Source organism: Hylobates moloch, unplaced genomic scaffold (genome assembly GCF_009828535.3).
Source record: "Hylobates moloch isolate HMO894 unplaced genomic scaffold, HMol_V3 SCAFFOLD_24, whole genome shotgun sequence".
NCBI lineage: Eukaryota > Metazoa > Chordata > Mammalia > Primates > Hylobatidae > Hylobates > Hylobates moloch.
Window position 1 is genome coordinate 33,017,555 of NW_026652299.1, and position 17,730 is coordinate 33,035,284.

The 17,730-nt window shown below is 50.4% G+C and overlaps 1 protein-coding gene across 1 annotated transcript in view; it reads left to right on the forward strand.

Moving 5' to 3' along the window:
* Positions 1-333: 333 nt before the first annotated feature.
* Positions 334-17,730, forward strand: part of MYO7B (myosin VIIB) — a 65,121-nt gene continuing 47,724 nt past the window's right edge. The window contains exons 1-7 of the mRNA XM_058434362.1: positions 334-351; positions 4,977-5,090; positions 6,093-6,245; positions 7,492-7,676; positions 10,636-10,757; positions 14,680-14,822; positions 17,356-17,469. Coding sequence (XP_058290345.1) covers positions 334-351; positions 4,977-5,090; positions 6,093-6,245; positions 7,492-7,676; positions 10,636-10,757; positions 14,680-14,822; positions 17,356-17,469 — 849 coding nt within the window. The remainder of the gene's footprint in view (positions 352-4,976; positions 5,091-6,092; positions 6,246-7,491; positions 7,677-10,635; positions 10,758-14,679; positions 14,823-17,355; positions 17,470-17,730) is intronic.

The window sequence follows — 17,730 nt, forward strand, 5'->3', positions numbered from 1 at the left end:
CATGGATATCTGACCAGTTAAAATTGGGGCTTCTGGATGACAGGGAACCACCTACTCCCTGTATCAAGCCCAGGACTGAGTATGAAATACATCTTCAATAAAGGTGATGTAGGATGAAGAAGCTGAGAACAGCTCTTGCACTTGGGCTAGGACTGGAATTCATTCATCCATTTATTCAGCATTGTTTTTGAGCCAGGTCCCATGCCGGGCACTTAGGGAAGTGTTGGTGAACAAGCCCAGCTCCTGTGCTCCAGGGGCTCCTATTGGGGCTGTGCATGGAGCTGACGTTCTGCTTTCTCTCTCCATACAGGCGTGTGGAACTGCTGACTCAGGATGTCGGGGTTCAGGCTGGTAAGAATTGTATGATTTGATCTAGGGGTTATTGGTGTAAGTTACTCAAGGCCAAGTGGAATCGCTCCCAAGGAAAGAGAGGAAAGGCAATGAGACCCTATAGGAAAATACCAGAGACGGGAGTTTAGGAAACATGACAGATTCTAGCATCTAAAGAAAACAAGTTTGGCCAGCCAATGGCCTCGGCAATACATGTATAGTTATATATAGTTATCCCTCACTTTCATGCAGGGCTTAACATATCCCTTTGTCTTGACAAAGGGATTTCTTTTCTTTTCTTTCTCTTTTTTTTTTTTTTTTTTCAGACAGGGTCTCACTCTGCCACGCAGGCTGGAGTACAGTGGCACAATCTCAGCTCACGGCAACCTCTCCCTCCTGGGTTCAAGCAATCCTCCAGCCTCAGCCTCCTGAGTAGCTGGGACCACAGGTGCATGCCACCACACCCAGCTAATTTTTGTATTTTTTGTAGGGGCGGGGTTTTACCATGTTGCCCAGGCTGGTCTCGAACTCCTGAGCTCAAAGCAATCCACTAGCCTTGGCCTCCCAAAGTGCTGGGTGTGAACCACCTTGCCCAGCCAACAAAGCGGTTTCCCAGTTGTCTCATTGCGGTAGTTGCAGGAAGCTCCCCCAGAGAAAACAGGGAACTGGGGAACTGTGGGCATGGGTAGGACTGAAACCCAGGCTGAATCACCCCTTTGGACTCTGCATCGTGTTCCCTTCACTCAACAAATATTCCTGTGTTCCAGTGGCCAAGAGATGGCTCCTCCACAGGAAGAAAGCAGAGGAGTTTTGCATTTACTGTCTGATCAACAGACCCTGGGGAACTGCCCTGCCCTGGGAGGCAGGGACAGGCTTTGAGAAGCCTGGCAGCGGGGCGTGCAGGGTGGAGAGCTCAGAGGCTGGTGAGCCCAGAGAGCAGAGGCCCCAAACCAGCCTGTGCATCCTTTCCTGCCCTCCACATTTCCACCCTTGCCCCATGCCCCACAGAGTCCAGGAGCGCAGGACAGTGCTGCAAAGTGCTCTTTGATAAGAAAATGCCCCGAATGTTCTCCTCCTGAGTGCAAAGCCACATAGGACATCGTTCCTGGCTGCTGGAGCACACTGCTGAGAGGAGGACCTTCACTATGCAGGAGCCCCTGGTGCTGCCACTAAACCTGGTAGCATCTGACTCACAGAATGGACAGCCAAGATTGGCTTCTTGTTTTCAGTTACAGAATAGAGCTTAGGCTGTTTTAGGCTGGAGAGAGGACATACATGGTCTAAAAGGTCAGGTTGTGAGCGCTTCTGGTAACTAAGTTGCAAACATGAGAGCGTGGCTCCACTTTGGAGCATGATGTGGTTTTAAGACAAAGCCAAACATTTCACAAAAGAATATGCCACGGGATGCATCAACGCCAAATGTCCCTCTGGGAATGTGACTAACTGCAAGCAGAGCTTAGGAAAACACCTCTTGGGGCCCTATTACTCACAATTACAATTGCAGGCCTGCTCTGTCTTCAGAGATTGTGTCTTTGAGAGGAGAGTAATTTTTTTTTTTTTTTTTTAGACAGAGTCTCACTCTGTCATTCAGGCTGGAGTGCGTAATCTCGGCTCACTGCAACCTTGGCCTCCCAGGTTCAAGCAATCCTCCCGCCTCAGCCACCCAAGTAGCTGGAACTACAGGCACCCACCACCATGCCTGGTTAATTTTTGTATTTTTAGTAGAGACAGGGTTTCACCACGTTGGCCAAGCTTGTCTCGAACTCCTGACCTCAGGTGATCTGCCCACCCACCTCGGCCTCCCAAAGTGCAGAGTGGTCATCTTTTTAATGAATAAGTCTTTCAGACACAGAGGGCGGTTGTTGAGCCCTCTGTGGTGCCCTCTGTGCTGGACACTATGCAGGCTCCCTGCCATAGGGCATTCCATTTTCACAGCAGGCCTGTGAAGCGGACCCTTTCAACAGATAAGGAAGTTAAGGTTCAGAGCAGTTAAGTGACTTTCCCAAGGCCGTATAACTCCTGGAATATAGAGTAGGGATTAGAACCCAGCCAGGTCTGTCTGACTTCATCAGGGCTTGGACTGCCATAACAAGCTATCACAGACTGGGTGACCGAAACCACAGATATTTATGTTCTCACGGTCCTGGACGCTGGAAGTTCAAGGTCAAGGTGCCTTTACGGTTGGTGTCTGGCGAAGCCTCTCTTCCTGACTTGTAGGTGGCTGTCTTCTCATTTTATCTTCACATGGCCTTTCTTCTGTGCTGGGGGGTGAGGAGAGGGAGAGAGAAAAGAGAGAGAGAGAGGGAGAGAGAGAGAGAGACAGGGAGAGAGAGTGCATGCATCTCACTCTGGTGCCTCTTCCTTTTTTATAGACACCAGTCCTGTTGGATTAGGACCACACCCTTAGGACCTTATTTAACCTTAATTACCTCCTTGAAAGCCTTATCTGCAAATATGGTCATGTCAGGAATTGGGGCTTCACTATATGAATTCTGGAGGGACACAATTCAGTCCATATAATGAGGTTTATTTATATTTTTGCCCATCTTCTATAGCGATCTTCTTCCTAATTCTAATTTTATTTTATTTTATTTTTTATTTATGTCTTCTTTTTTGACAGAGTCTCTGTCAGCAAGGCTGGAGTGCAGTGGCGCAATCACAGTTCACTGCAACCTCCACCTCCCAGATTCAAGCAATTATCCTGCATCAGCCTCCTGATTAGCTGGGATTACAGGCGCCCACCACCATGCCCAGCTAATTTTTGTGGGTTTTTTTTTTTTTTTTGAGATGGAGTCTTGCACTGTTGCCCATGCTGGTGTGTAGTGGCATGATCTCAGTCACTGCAACCTCCGCCTCCTGGGTTCAAGCAATTCTCCTGCATCAGCCTCCCATGTAGCTGAGACTACAGGTGCGTGCCACCACACCTGGCTAATTTTTGTATTTTTAGTACAGACGGGGTTTCACTATGTTGACCAGGCTGGTCTTGAACTCCTGACCTCGTGATCCACCTGCCTCGGCCTCCCAAAGTGCTGGGATTACAGGCGTGAGCCACTGCACCCGGCCAATTTTTGTATTTTTTTTAGTAGAGGCAGGGTTTCTCCATGTTGGCCAGGCTGGTCTCAAACTCCTGGCCTGTTTTGGCCGCCCAAAGTGCTGGGATTACAGGTGTGAACCACCATGCCCAGCCCCTAATTCTAGTTTTTTAACAAATTCTATATCATTTTGCTCACTTTTCTCTTTCCTACCTTTTATGATTCTTCCCATGTTTTTATAATCAGGGCATGTTCTCCTGCTGTTTCCAATTTTGCTTTCATTCTGGTCTGCATTTCTTTCATTTCCTCAATTTTTTCATTTGGCTCTGCCAACTCATGTCACATCCTTTTCCTCAGTTGTCCCACATCTAATTCCTGGGCTCTTTTGCCTCTGACCTAATCTTTGGTCGGTTTTTGTAAATTATGGTGAAATACTTGGTCACAACTTCCTACTGCTCTGTGGCAGTTATTTCTCTTTTGCTGAGTGTTATTTGCTCCTTTCCTCCTCTTGGGTTTCAGTACCTCTGAACGCAGAACTGTGCTGGTTCCTTTTGGATTACTTCCTTCAGATGGGGTGAGCTTTCTTGGATTAGAAGGAGGTTCATGCGGAGGTCAATTTAGAAGGGACTCGTCAATTCTAAATAAGGTCAATTTAGAGAGGGCACGTCCTCTCCTTTCCTAAAGTGAAAACCAGGACGCCATGGTCATGTGGCTTATTGTGCAGGCTCTGCCTGCCCCACCCCCTGCGGGGCAGTGGGGCCGGGAGGAGGTCAATGCCACAGTGCAGGCTAGCAGAAATCTCACATGTGAATTTTTAGTAGTGGCTTCTCCCACCCAATAGATCTGGGTACTGCAGAGCTTTTCACAGGGCAAGGCTTCTCTTTTCCCACCCCACAGAGAGACTGCTTCCTGCAAATATGGCAGACCTGCAAATATGGTCTATTTCCTAGAACCAAGACAGGCCAGGCAAGCTCCGACTGCCACTTTGTGCCCTTGCTCCTGCTGCTGCAGCAAGACATGCTGCTTTTGCATGCCAGGATGGGCTCCTGCCTTGGAGAAGTGAACTTTGCCCTCTCTTTCTGGAATCTATAGCTGGGGCCACCTTTTCAGCTTCCTCCTGTGTCTTCTAGTGCTTGTTTCTGTTTCTCATCCTCCTATTGCTTGTGGGTGATTTCTGAGAGGATGCAACTCTTGCTACCGTCATCAAGCTTGAAAAGCACTTTCTCTTTTAACCACCCAGCCACACCACCTTCCTAAATAGTAGCCAAGTTTCTTTTTCATTATGAGAGTTGCTGTGGTGAGACCGGAGCTGCTGTTCTTGTCAGCTTATTGTCCCAGACAAGGCAAAGACATGGACAGAAGCTGTACAGGCGCTTGGTACCTGCCCAGTGAGCAGGGCAGGTGACACATGCTCAAAGGAAACCTGGGCTAGGAGAGAGAGGGAGAAAGAGAGATGGGAGAGGAAGGGGGAGAGGGGAGGAGAGGAAAGGAGAGACAAGCTCCAGCCACCTTGGGAGCTCTGGGCTGGAAGGCATAGCCCCAAAGAAAGGTAGGTATCCAGCAGGGAGGGGAAGAGAGCGGGGATCACACCACTGTCTTCTGTCTGCCCTCCAGGGTGACCATGTGTGGCTGGAGCCTCCCTCCACCCACAAGACCGGCGTGGCCATCGGGGGCATCATCAAAGAGACAAAGCCAGGCAAGGTCTTGCTTGAAGATGACGAGGGCAAGGTCAGTGTTCTGGGGCTTTCCTCTGGGCCCTGCCCTGCCCTCACCTCCAGGGCCCCGAGCCCTCCCCACCCTGCGAAGCCTCTCCCCAACACCAGGGGCTCCAAGGCCAAGTGGGGACCTGGGTGGCAGGACAGATCACGGTGGAGTCCTGCCATGGTGAACATGGCCTGTGTGTCCTGGGGAACGTTTCAAGAGTTGCAGTCCAGGGAAATGAAGAGAATTAGGGGAGCAGGAAGTGGAGAAGTGGGAAAGGGGCTCTGGAAGGGCCAGAGGGGTAGAAAGCCAGTTTGCAAAATGAAACAGGCAAGGGGAAAAGGTGGGTGAGGAAGGTGTGTGGAGGAGCAGGACAGGGCAAAACACACAAGTAAGAGACCAGCAACCTGGAGTGGCCCGGGGGTGACCAGCTCGTCCACCAGAGGGGTCAGGGCCAGCTAGGTGGTGAGCAGGGAAGGGCTTACAGTGGAGTGTCCAGCCGGTCACTTAGCTTCTCAGATTGTCCGCTTTGCTCAGCAGGATGCTGCAGGCTTAGTCTCCAAGGAGAAGTTTCTAAGCTGTGGCCTGTGAGATCCAGATGATGGAAGTCAGTAAAATAATAACAATATCTTCTATTTGTGTAACACTGTAGTTTTTTTAAAAAGCTTTATTTGTGCAGTCTTGTTCCAACAACCTGCAAGGCTCCCAGCTGCAACCTGACCCTAGATCTAACTTCTGGCTACAAGCTCCTTTGTCCCGGGTCTGAAATTCAGCCCTAGCCCCAGCTATGCCCTAACCCTGGGCCCTAGACCCATGCTGACCCAGCCATAGATGAACTGGATCCTGCCACAGGAGTCCCTTAACCCTTGTCATAGACTGACCCTGGCTGGAGGCTGGCCACCGCCCCAGGTCAGCTGACCCATGACCCGGAAGTTCATCTTGCTGCTGAGAACTTGGAGGGGAGGGTGTGGCAGGCTGGCCACGGGGATGGAGGCCACCCCTCAGGGGAGTCTGCACCCATTGTTCCAGGAACACTGGATCCGAGCAGAGGACTTTGGTGTCCTCAGTCCCATGCACCCAAACTCAGTCCAGGGCGTGGACGACATGATCCGCCTAGGGGACCTGAACGAGGCGGGCATGGTGCACAACCTCCTGATCCGCTACCAGCAGCACAAGATCTATGTGAGTCGCCCCAGCCCTGTGTCCACAGGGGAGCCCCTCACAGGTGCCAACCTCCTGGACAGGGAGAAGAAAATGATGCACAGGGGGCACTGCCCCCCATGCCCTCACTGAGGGAGGTGGGTGAGGTGCCTAACTTTTACCAATCTCTGCTGCCCAGTCCCAAACAAACAGGGTGATCCCACCCTGGAGGGGAGGAAGCCGATGCGTAGAGTGACAGCACAGTGCCTGGCACAGTCTGTGCTCAGTGAGGGCTGCAGATGGCCATCAGGTGGCCATCGTCCTCTGCCCTCTCCTTCCCAGGCATGTTGTAGAGACAGAGTCACTAGACAGAAAGCCCCTGGCCTCCCAAGAGTGAGGCCCGTGACAGCCCGGATCCCAAGGTCCTGATTCACCAGACGAGGGGGCCATGGGGATGGATGTGGGCCCTCCCCGCAAACCTGGCCTGGATGGAGGTTCACCCCAGCCTGAAGCTCTCATCCTGGTTCCATTGCAGATTTTTCCAGGGGAGGTGGTATTCCAAAACCGACACCAGCTCGGCCTAAGTAGGTGTGGCCTGCAGACGCCACTGCCTGCCTGGGCCTCTCTGGTCTGGAGGGTGGCTAGCTCGGTTCTGACCGGCCCTTCTGGGCTGCTCAGAGGAAGGCAGCTTGTGCTTCCAAAGGGCTTGTGCCTGCACTCCTCATCTGGTGTCACAGCCTGAAGCCAGAGGGCACGTCCTCTCCTTTCCTAAAGTGAAAACCAGGATGCCATGGTCATGTGGCTTATTGTGCAGGCTCTGCCTGCCCCACCCCCTGAGGGGCAGTGGGGCCGGGTGGGGGCTCCAGATGGGCAGCTGATCCAGGGCACATGTCCCAGGGGCACACAAAATTTGGGGTTGGGGTCTGTGAGGGCCAGTTGTTGACCAGCCTATATGAAAGCCCCTGCGGGATGCAGGTGAAAACCCATTTCATACTTAGTCCATTTTTATCGAGTCCCTTCTAAATACCAGGCAGGGTACCAAACAGTTAACATTTGATCTTCCCGGAAATATGTCCCCTGGGAGCTCACCTTCCTGGTGGACATCCCATCTTCCCAGAGGAGGGATCTGCACAGCTGAATGTCTTGTCTCCCTGGCCCAGAATCAGATTCTACTTCTCCACCAAAGTCAGCGGCCCTGATAACCCCCTGAGGGCAGGGCCAAGGCCAAGGCCAGGGCCAAGTATCTCTGCCAGGGGCAGAGGGCACTGACCACCTGCTTCCTTCCCAGACGTACACAGGCTCCATCCTGGTGGCCGTGAACCCGTTCCAGGTGCTGCCGCTCTACACCCTGGAGCAGGTACAGCTCTACTACAGCCGCCATATGGGCGAGCTGCCCCCACATGTCTTTGCCGTCGCCAACAACTGCTACTTCAACATGAAGAGGAACAAGAGGGACCAGTGCTGCATCATCAGGTGAGGCAGAGGGGTCAGGCACCGCCTCCAAGCATCTCGCTGAACTGCTCCCCACCAGCATGCCTGCAAGGTCAGGCGAGGCAGGAGCTCTCCCTACTCCATGGCACACACCCTTCTCCACAGCACACAATGGCCCCAGCTACCCTGCACCCTGAGCAGTTCCTCCAAAGCTTCCTTCCTTCAGAACCTAGGCTTTCATCGTGTCACCAGGGACTGGACTGACCAGCCTTTAATAAAGGTTTACTGAGTCAAGGAAGGAAGTTGGGCTGGGTTCCTTTAGAAATGGGCCCCAGAAGTCAGGCATAGTAGCTCATGCCTATAATCCCAGTGACTTGGGAGGTCAAGGGAGGAGGATTGCTTGAGGCCAGCAGTTTCAGACCAGCCTGGACAACATAGCAAGACCCTGTCTCTGTAAAAATAAAAAAAGAAAAAGATATGGGACCCAGGTTAGGCACTTGAAGATGCAGGAGTTGAACAGGTGAGGCCCACTCAAAAAAAATCTCAGGGCAGGCCTCAGGTGAGGACAGAGGAGCAGCAGCTCCAGGGGACAGCTCTCAGGTCACTAGGGGACCAGAAGGAAAGTGTTCCCTCCAGTCTAGGTCATGACTGCTTCGGAGACTCCCTGCCTGGCCTGGCCTCTCTACCGGTGACCATAGACCCTGAGAACTTGGAGGGAAGGGAGTGGCAGGCTGGCCACAGGGATGGAAGCCACCCCTCAGGGGAGTCTGCACCCGTTGTTCCAGGAACACTGGATCCGAGCAGAGGACTTTGGTGTCCTCAGGCCCATGCACCCCAACTCAGTCCAGGGCGTGGACGACATGATCCGCCTGGGGGATTCATTCATTCATTCATTCCTTCATTCATTTAATCATTTGAGGTTTTGTCATGCCCCAACTGTGTGCCCCCCACTGTCCTAACATGGTGAGGCAGCAGCTAACAAAAGGGACCAGAATCCCTTCCTCAGGGAGCTTATATTCTAGAAGTGGAGACAGGCAACAAATAAGTGCGTTTTTATGCGGGTCCTAACAGCTTTGAAGAAAAACACAGCAGGGGAGAGGAAAGGGTGATGTCGGCCTCTGAATTAGATAGGGGGCAGGCCAGGCACGGCCTCTCTGAGGAGGGATGTTGAACAGAGACCAGAATGAAGTCCTAAGGCACAGGTGATCATATTTCATGTCCTCAGCAACCCTCTGAAGGAGATGCTCTTATTCCCATGATATGGTCCCGTGTTACTGCTGGAGAGACCTACAATCAGAGGGGCTGAGATTCTATTCCAGTGGTACACAGCAGTGAAGTGGGGAATTCAAACCCAGGGCTCTGGAGAAGACAGCAGACAGGTGCTCTGGGAGAAAGCTGGAACTCTCAACCTGCCCCCAGAGGCAGGGCAAGAGGCCTCTCAGCAGAGCTGGGCCTCAGGCTGGCTGGCCAGGGAGCTTACGGTGTGGCTCCACCTGGAGGTTGGCGGGGCTGGCCGAGTGTGAACAAGGAGAGGAAAGAGCCCCCTGATTTTGGTTCCTTGTAGTGAGCAGAACGTCACTTGTCACTTTGAGTCAAATTGCATTCTCCTCCTGCCCTTTCCTCCCCCAGGGCTGTGGGCAAGTCCCCTTAAGCCCCTGTCTCTACAATGGCAGGTTATTTGATGAGCTCGTGTTTATAAAAACGCCTGGCGCTTGACAGGCACTCAGGGGAGTCCGCAGCTATCACTGGAGGTTCGTTGATCTCACTCTGCTTTGCTGGCATAGTGATTGTGGGTATTTTGATCATAACTTTTAAAAAAGCTAATATTTTGGCCGGGTGCGGTAGCTCACGCCTCTAATCCCAGCACTTTGGGAGGCCGAGGCAAGTAGATCACCTGAGGTCAGGAGTTCAAGACCAGCCTGGCCAATATGGTGAAACCCTGTCTCTACTAAAAATATAAAAATTAGCCCCGCTTGGTGGCCGGCGCCTATAATCTCAGCTACTTGGGAGGCTGAGGCAGGAGAATTGCTGGAACTGGAGGGGGCGGAGGTTGCAGTGGGCTGAGATCGTGCCATTGCACTCCAGCCCAGGCCAACAACAGCAAGACTCCGTCTCAAAAAAAAAAAAAAGACAATATTTTCAGGCCAAACACAGTGCTCATGCCTGTAATCCCAGCACTTTGGGAGGCCGAGGCAGGCAGATCATCTGAGGTCAGGAGTTTGAGACCAGCCTGGTCAACATGGTGAAAACTTATCTCTACTAAAAATATAAAAATTACCTGGGCGTGGTGGCAGGCACCAGTAATCCCAGCTACTCGGGAGGCTGAGGCATGAGAATCACTTGAACCCAGGAGGTGGAGGTTGCAGTGAGCTAAAATCATGCCACTGTACTCCAGCCTGGGTGACAGAATGAGACTCCATCTCAAAAAAAAAAAAAAAAAGGTAATATTTTCAGATGAAGCAATATCTGGGATTTGCTTTAAAATAGTACAGGAGGGGAAACAAAATTGGCCAGGAGTTGAAGCTGGATAATTAGACTGTGGGAGTCTGTTTTGCAAACTCCAAAATGTAGGAATCCTCTGGGGATCCTGTGAAAATGCAGATTCTGATCAACAGAACCTGTGTGACCTGGGCATTTGCATTCCGAGCCTGCTGCTGGCCTGTGGGCCACCCTTTCATTAGGAAGACATTGAGTCATCTCACTCAGCCTTCTGTATGTCCTGGGCACTGTGGTGCTGACCCTGGAATGAATCAGACCCGAGTGTGCCAAGGAGCTTGCAGCCGAGCAGAAAAGAAAAGACAAACACAGTAACATGTACAACACAGGCAGTCTGAGACCCGCAGGGGACTTCAGGGCTTCAATGCAGTGGGATTTCCGCAGGGGAGAGGCCATCCCTGTCAGACTGGCTCAGAAAGCAGGACTGGGGTTTGCAGGAGAGTTGAGAGGTGTTGAAAAAAATAGTTGTTTTGTGGCCTCATGTCCCTGCACACCCTTTTTGCAGTGGCGAGTCTGGGGCTGGCAAGACGGAGACCACGAAACTCATCCTGCAGTTCCTGGCCACCGTCAGTGGCCAGCATTCGTGGATTGAGCAGCAGGTCCTGGAAGCCAACCCCATCCTGGAGGGTAAGCATCACTCTGGGACCCACCCTTCTCCCCCAGCCCCACTGGAGACTTCCTGCCAGGTGGGACCATGGGGAGGGACGGGATAGGCCACAGACCTTCAGCAACTCCTCCAGACCCTTGGGACACAAAACACAAGGGTGGGGTGCATGGTAGGGGAAGGGAGCCAGGCAGCACAAAGGAGAAAGATTGAGGACTTAATAAATTTTCACCAGGTGTGTTTTCCACGGGATCGTAAGGAGTATTCTTTTTAAAAAGGCATCCAAGATCAAATCAATTTGTGAAATGCTAGATGTGTGTGTTCAGTTGCTGGAACTGAACTGGAAAGCAGCTGCTGGGCCAGAATGAGGACTGCAAGAGATTTATCGAGGGGTAGACCTGCGGAAGGCAAAGTGGGAGGAAGCAGGAGTGGGCAGGATGAGCCTCCAAACTTGGATGCTGCTCAGATGCTTATGAACAGGAAAAGGAGAGGGAGCAGCTTGGGTCGGGAGAGGCTCATGCTGTGATCCAGATCTAAGTCTTGGCCGACCCAGCAGGGGGCTCTGGAGCAAACTGCTCCTTAGAAGGCTCCTGCCTTTGGCCCCGGTGACCCCAGCCTCAGTCTAGTCGGGGCTGCCCAGAAGCCTGTGGCCTCGGCCCCAAGGCTGTCAGCTGCTGGACAGCACAGTCTCTCTCATTTCTTTACAACTGAAGTTTGCTTTACATATAGTAAATATTCACCTTGTTCATGTACAGTTTTGTGAGTTTTGACAAACTCATACAGGCCTATGGCTCCTATCATCATCATGAAATAGAATGTTCCCATCACCCCCCAGATCTTCCCTCACGCCCCTCCACAGTCACCCCGTCTTCCCGACTCCTCCCCTGGCAACTACTGATTTGTCTTTCCCCCACCCTTCTTCACAGTTTTGTCTTTTCCAGAACGTCATAGAAGTAAAATCACAGGGTTTGTAGCCTTTTGTGTCTAGTTACCTTGGCTATTTGGGATTCTTCCTTGTTGCTGCCTGCAGCAGTGATTCATTCCTTTTTAATGCTGAGTAGAATTCCATTGTGTGGAGGTACCACAGCTTCCCCACCTGTTTAGGACATCTGGGTTGTTTATTGTTTTTAGCTACTAGGAGTAAAACCTCTATAAACGTTCACATACAGGTTTTTGTGTGCACATAGGTCTTTCCCTTCGATAAATATGCAGGAGTGAAATTGTTGGCTCAAAAGGCAAGTGAGCCATTTTTCTTTGTCAGAAACTTCCGAAATGTTTTCCAAAGTGGTCGCAGCATTTTGCTTCCCCACCAGCAGAGCAGGAACATTCTGGTTGTCCTGTGTCCCCACCAGTACCTGGCACGGTGAAGGACATGGTCTGCCTTCTGATATGTGTGGAGCATGCTTGTAACTCCCCTGGCCCTGATGACTAAGGATGTTAGCATCTTTCCGCATGCTTACCTCCCCTCTGTATATCTTCTCTGGTGAAGTGTCAGTTCAAATCTTTTGCCTATTCTTTAATATTCTTTAATTGGTCTATTTCCTTACTAGTGAGTTTTTTTTTTTTTTTGCTTGTTTGTTTTTTGTTTGTTTGTTTGCTTTTTATTTTTTTTTAGACGGAGTTTCGCTCTTGTTGCCCAGGCTGGAGCACAATGGCACGATCTCGGCTCACTGCAACCTCCGCCTGCCGGGTTCACGCGATTCTCCTGCCTCAGCCTCCCGAGTAGCTGGAATTATAGGCATGCACCACCATGCCCAGTTAATTTTGTATTTTTAGTAGAGATGGGGTTTCTCCATGTTAGTCAGGCTGGTCTCAAACTCCCCACCTCAGGTGATCCACCCACCTCGGCTTCCCAAAGTGCTGGGATTACAGGCGTGAGCCACCGTGCCTGGCCACTAGTGAGTTTTAAGAGTTCATTATGTGTTCTGGATACAAGTCCTTTATAAGATAGGTGTTACATCTTATATTGTGTCCGAGTTTGTGGCTTGTCTTTTCATTCTCTAGACAGGGTCTTTTGCAGGGCAGAAGTTTTAAATTTTGATGAAGTTCAATTTTTCCTTTTTTTCTTCTATGGGTCATTTTTTTTGTGTTGTATCTAAGAAATCTTTGCCTAACCCAGAGATTTTCTCCTATGTTTTTCCCATATGTTTTGTAGTTTTAGGTCTTATATTTAGGTTGATGATCCAGTTTATGATTTACATTTGTGATCCGATATTTTTCTATGGTGCAAGGTACACAGCATAGAAAAAAAGACGTTTGACTGGGCGTGATGGCTTAAGCCAGTAATCCCAGAACTTTGGGAGGCCAAGGCAGTCAGATCGCTTGAGGTCAGGAGTTCAAGACCAGCCTGGTCAACATGGGGAAACCCCAACTCTACTAAAAACACAAAACTTAGTTGAGCGTGGTGGCATGCGCCTATAATCCCATCTACTCGGGATGCTGCGGCAGGAGAATCGCTTGAACCCAGGAGGCAAAGTTTGCAGTGAGCCAAGATCGTACCATTGCACACCAGCCTGGGCGACAGAGTGAGACTGTCTCAAAAAAAAAAAAAAAAAAAAGGCTTTTCTGTCTTTCCTTCCTTGTTTCTTTCTCATCTTTTTTCTCCTTCCTTCCTTTCTTTTTCTCCTTCTCTCTTTTTTTGTTTTGCATGTCAATACTCTACTGTTCCAGTCCTATTTGTCAAAAAGACTATTTTTTCTCTATCGACTTACCTTTGCACCCCTGTCTAAAATCAATTGACCATCCATGTATGGGGCTGTTTCTGGATTCTCTATTATCTTCAATTCCCCTCTCTGTCTATTCTTTCACCAGTGCTACACTCTCTTGATTTCTGTAGGAAGCGGTGCAATCAGATAGCATGTGCCCTCCAATTTTGTTGTTCTTTTTCAAACTTGGCTATTCTAGGTCATTTACCTTTCCATATATAGTACATTTTAAGATCAGCCTGTCAGTTAGTACAAAAAAAAAAAAAACCTGCCTGCATCAGATTCTTTCTTGAAGAGACACCCAACCAGTCACCCCCATGATGGCCACACTGGGTTCAATAAGTTAAACAGGTTTCATAACTGTGGCACTTCTCAGAGGCTCTGCCGTGCATTGGGATTCCTCGAGAGAGAGACACGGTGCCATGTTTCCTAAACCTACTTCCCCAAGGAACCCTTTTCCTTTGTTTCATGGGACTATGCTGGATGCTGGTATTCTGAAACTGTATTCTAACCATTAATGGGCCATAAAATCAGTCTTCTAGAACAAATCAAATATCATAGAATAGAAACACCCCAGCACATCACTCTTCATAATAACTAGAACTGAGAATTTTGTTCTAACTTTGTGTGTGCAGGTGGACATGTGTATATACTAGGATGTAATGCAAAATATCTTTCTTACTGTGGATCACATCAGAAAAGCTTGCAGAAACAGCTTTACAAAAAAGACTGACCACTTCCGTGTGCCCTGGCCTGGACACGCTATTGCCACTCCCCATGCCAGCTTGGCCTCTCCGTATCAGCCTTAGCCCTGCAGCCTGAGCCATCTTTCTAAGCTGTGAATCTTCTCCCACACTCTCTCAGAAGCTTTACTGCTTCCCTTATTACTGCAGAATGATTGCCCAAGTTCTGAGCCTGGTGTTTAAGGCTCTGTGCCACCTCGCCCTACCTACTAACTAGTTCTGTCTACCTTCCACTGCTTTCCTCCTGCATCCCACACTCTGACAAGATTTCTGTGTCTGCAAGCACACTCCATGCTTTTTCTGACCTCCGAGGTTTTCCCTGCATTTTTGTCTTCCTCTTAGCAGGCCCTCGGCTTCCATCACTGTCTGGTGCAGCCGTGCCCCTTCTTCAATTCGAGGCTCGGCCACCTCCTCTGAGAAGCCCTCTTACATGATCCCACTCAAATTACATTTTCTCCTCTCTGCTCCCATCATGGGCATCGCCTGCTTACCTTCAGCTTTTGGAAATGCCAAGACAATCCGCAACGACAACTCAAGCCGCTTTGGGAAGTACATTGACATCTATTTTAACCCCAGCGGGGTAATCGAGGGCGCGCGCATCGAGCAGTTTCTCCTGGAGAAGTCCCGGGTCTGCCGGCAGGTGAGGCCTCCACCTGCCCAGGTCAGGAGTTGAGGGAATGGGGGAGGTTTCCAAGAGGGGCCCCCTTTCACCACTCTCACCTCTCCTCCCCTCTTCCCCAGGGGCCCTCCCAGAACCCACAGGCCTCGCTGGATAATGAGGGCCCTTCCCCAGTATGCCAGGACAGCAAATGATAGAAATTTTTCGATTTTGAGCAGGGCTCGGTGGCGCACGCCTCTAATCCCAGCACTTATGGGAGGCCAAGGCAGGTGGGTTACTTGAGGCCAGGAGTTTGAGATCAGCTTGGCCAACATGGCAAAACCCTGCCTCTACAAAAAATATGAAAATAAAATTAGCTAGGCAGTGGCACACGCCTGTAATCCCAGCTACTTGGGAGGCTGAGGCATGAGAATTGCTTGAGCCTAGGAGGCAGAGGTTGCAGTGAGCTGAGATTGCACCGCTGCACTCCAGCCTGGGCAAGACAGTGAAACTCTTCTCAAAAAAGACTTTTCTCCATTTTGAATTTTCCATTCACATAAATTTCTTCTTTCTTTGGTGCCTACCATTCCTCATCTCTACTAGAATTAATTCTGAGACTAGGCTAGTTGGGTGGGCCATATCTTCAGGTGTGTTAGGGGACATGGCAGAAAGACACAGATGACAGTATCCCAAATACCACATTGCCAGGAAGTACAGTGGCATGTGGCCTGTGTTGTCACACCAGGCCCTGCGCTCAGGGGGCCCCATGCTTGGTTTCACGCTCTGCTATTGCCACCTTGAAATTCTTACTAGCTTTTTAGCAAGAGGGCCCATGGTTTCCTTTTGCACTGGGCGATAATGTAGCCAGTCCCAAATGGTAGGGATCCCAACACGTGGCACCCACAACAGCAGAATTAATGCACCTGTATGTGTGTGTGTGTGGGGGGGTGCTCTCGTATGATGGCATAACACCTAACACATGCACGTGTGCAAATGAATGCACACACACAGAAGGGGTCCAGAGGGGAGAATGCCACCAACAGAGGGGCTGTGGCTGTGTGAGAGGGACAGATGCCTCGGCACTGTGGCAAGCTGAGAAGGAAGGTCACATTTAGTGACCCCCAACCTGGTGCTATACTTTTCCTGTTTTATCTCATTTGACCTTCACAACCATGAGAGGTAGGTCTTTTTATCCCTATTGTACAGATGAGAAAACTGAGTCCAGTTAAGTTTGGCCCCTTGTCCAGGGTCACAGAGCCAGCACATGGCAGAGTCTCTCCGCCCTGTCTAGAAGCTCGTATTTCTTGATACAGTGGTTGCTGAGTTCATAGAACTTGTCACCCAAAATAATACCCTGAAATGGGCAGGAAATTTCTAAAGCAGATGAGAAACAAGGCCTGCCCAAAAAAATAGAGATTTAAAAATTCTGGCGTGTCTATACTACAGAGGAGGCAGTCTGTCCATGTCAACGTGAAGGATCACCAAGAGATATGTTTAGGTGAAAAAAAAGGAAGTAGCAGAACCATAAATATGTTTTGTGTAAAAAAAAAAAAAAAGAAAGGAAAGAAAAGAAAAGAGAGAACTATTTATAGATATACTATAGGTAAATGTTTTTTTAAAAATGTCTAGGTTCTGGGGTGGGGAGGAGGGGATTTAAGGAAGTGGAAGGCAGGGTGGAAAGGAGCTCTCATTTTTTTGTTTTTGATCCTCCCACCTCAGCCTTTTGAGTAGCTGAGACTAGAGGTGTTCACCACCACATCCAGCTAATTTTCTTATTTTTTGTAGGGATGAGGTCTCACTATATTGCCCAGGCTGCTCTCAAACTCCTGAGCTCAAGTAATCTTCCTGCCTCAGCCTCCCAAAACTGCTGGGATTACAGCCCACCTGAGACTCCCATCTTTTAACACTACTTCATTTGCTTCAGATTGTTTGATTTTTATCAGAATGCATTTATAAATAGTGTTCTAAAAAATACAGAAGGCACCCTAGGCAACAATGCAAAACCCCATCTCTACAAAAAATACAAAACTTAGCTGGGTGTGGTGGTATGTGCCTGTGATCTTAGCTACTTGGTAGGCTGAGGTGGGAGGATGGCTTGAATCCAGGACTTCGAGGCTGCAGTGAGCCAAGATTGCACCACTGCACTCTAGCTTGGGTGACAGAGCAAGACCTTCTCTTGGAAAAAAAAAAAAATACCGAAGGCCTAGGGAGCCCCGTGGCTGTCAGATCTCTCGTAGGCCACTAAGTGCCTGTGAAGACTGTGGGACTATAAGAGAGCCCTGACTCTGTGCCATCACTCCTGGCCTGGGGACTTTGGGCACAGCAGTGTCAGGGCTTCAAGGAGCAGTCAAGATGCAGGGAAATGGAGTTCTCAAGGCAGGGATGAGACAGCCGTGGAGGCCCGGGACAGGGGCAGCAACCAAGCCAGGCTGGCCCTGGGTCAGTGTCAGAGCTGCTCCTGGCTGAGAGACTTGGAGCAGAGGCCAGGGCTGGGCTGGGCAGAGGCAGTCTGAGGCCCTGAGGCCTCAGGGGAATGGCTCAAGAATCTGTCTGGAATGTCCTCCCTCCCTCCCAGGCCCCCGAGGAGCGGAACTACCATATCTTCTACTGCATGCTCATGGGGATGAGTGCTGAGGACAAGCAGCTGCTGAGCCTGGGCACGCCCTCCGAGTACCACTACCTGACCATGGTGAGCTGCCCACCTGCCACCTCCCAGTAGCCAATGGAAGGGAGGAAAAAGAGCTGGTGCCGCTCCACCCTCCGTGACAGCTGCAGAGAAGCCCAATGCTGGCGGGGCCCCTGAGGCAGGGCTGGTTCCCTTTCCCTCTCATTGCCAGCCCCACTGTGCTGGGAATCACCTTGCCCGCGTGCCTCCCGCTTCCCTGTCACATGTACCCCATGCCCCAGGCTGGACCTGGGGCCTCCCCATAGACCTCATCTTCCTTTGGTC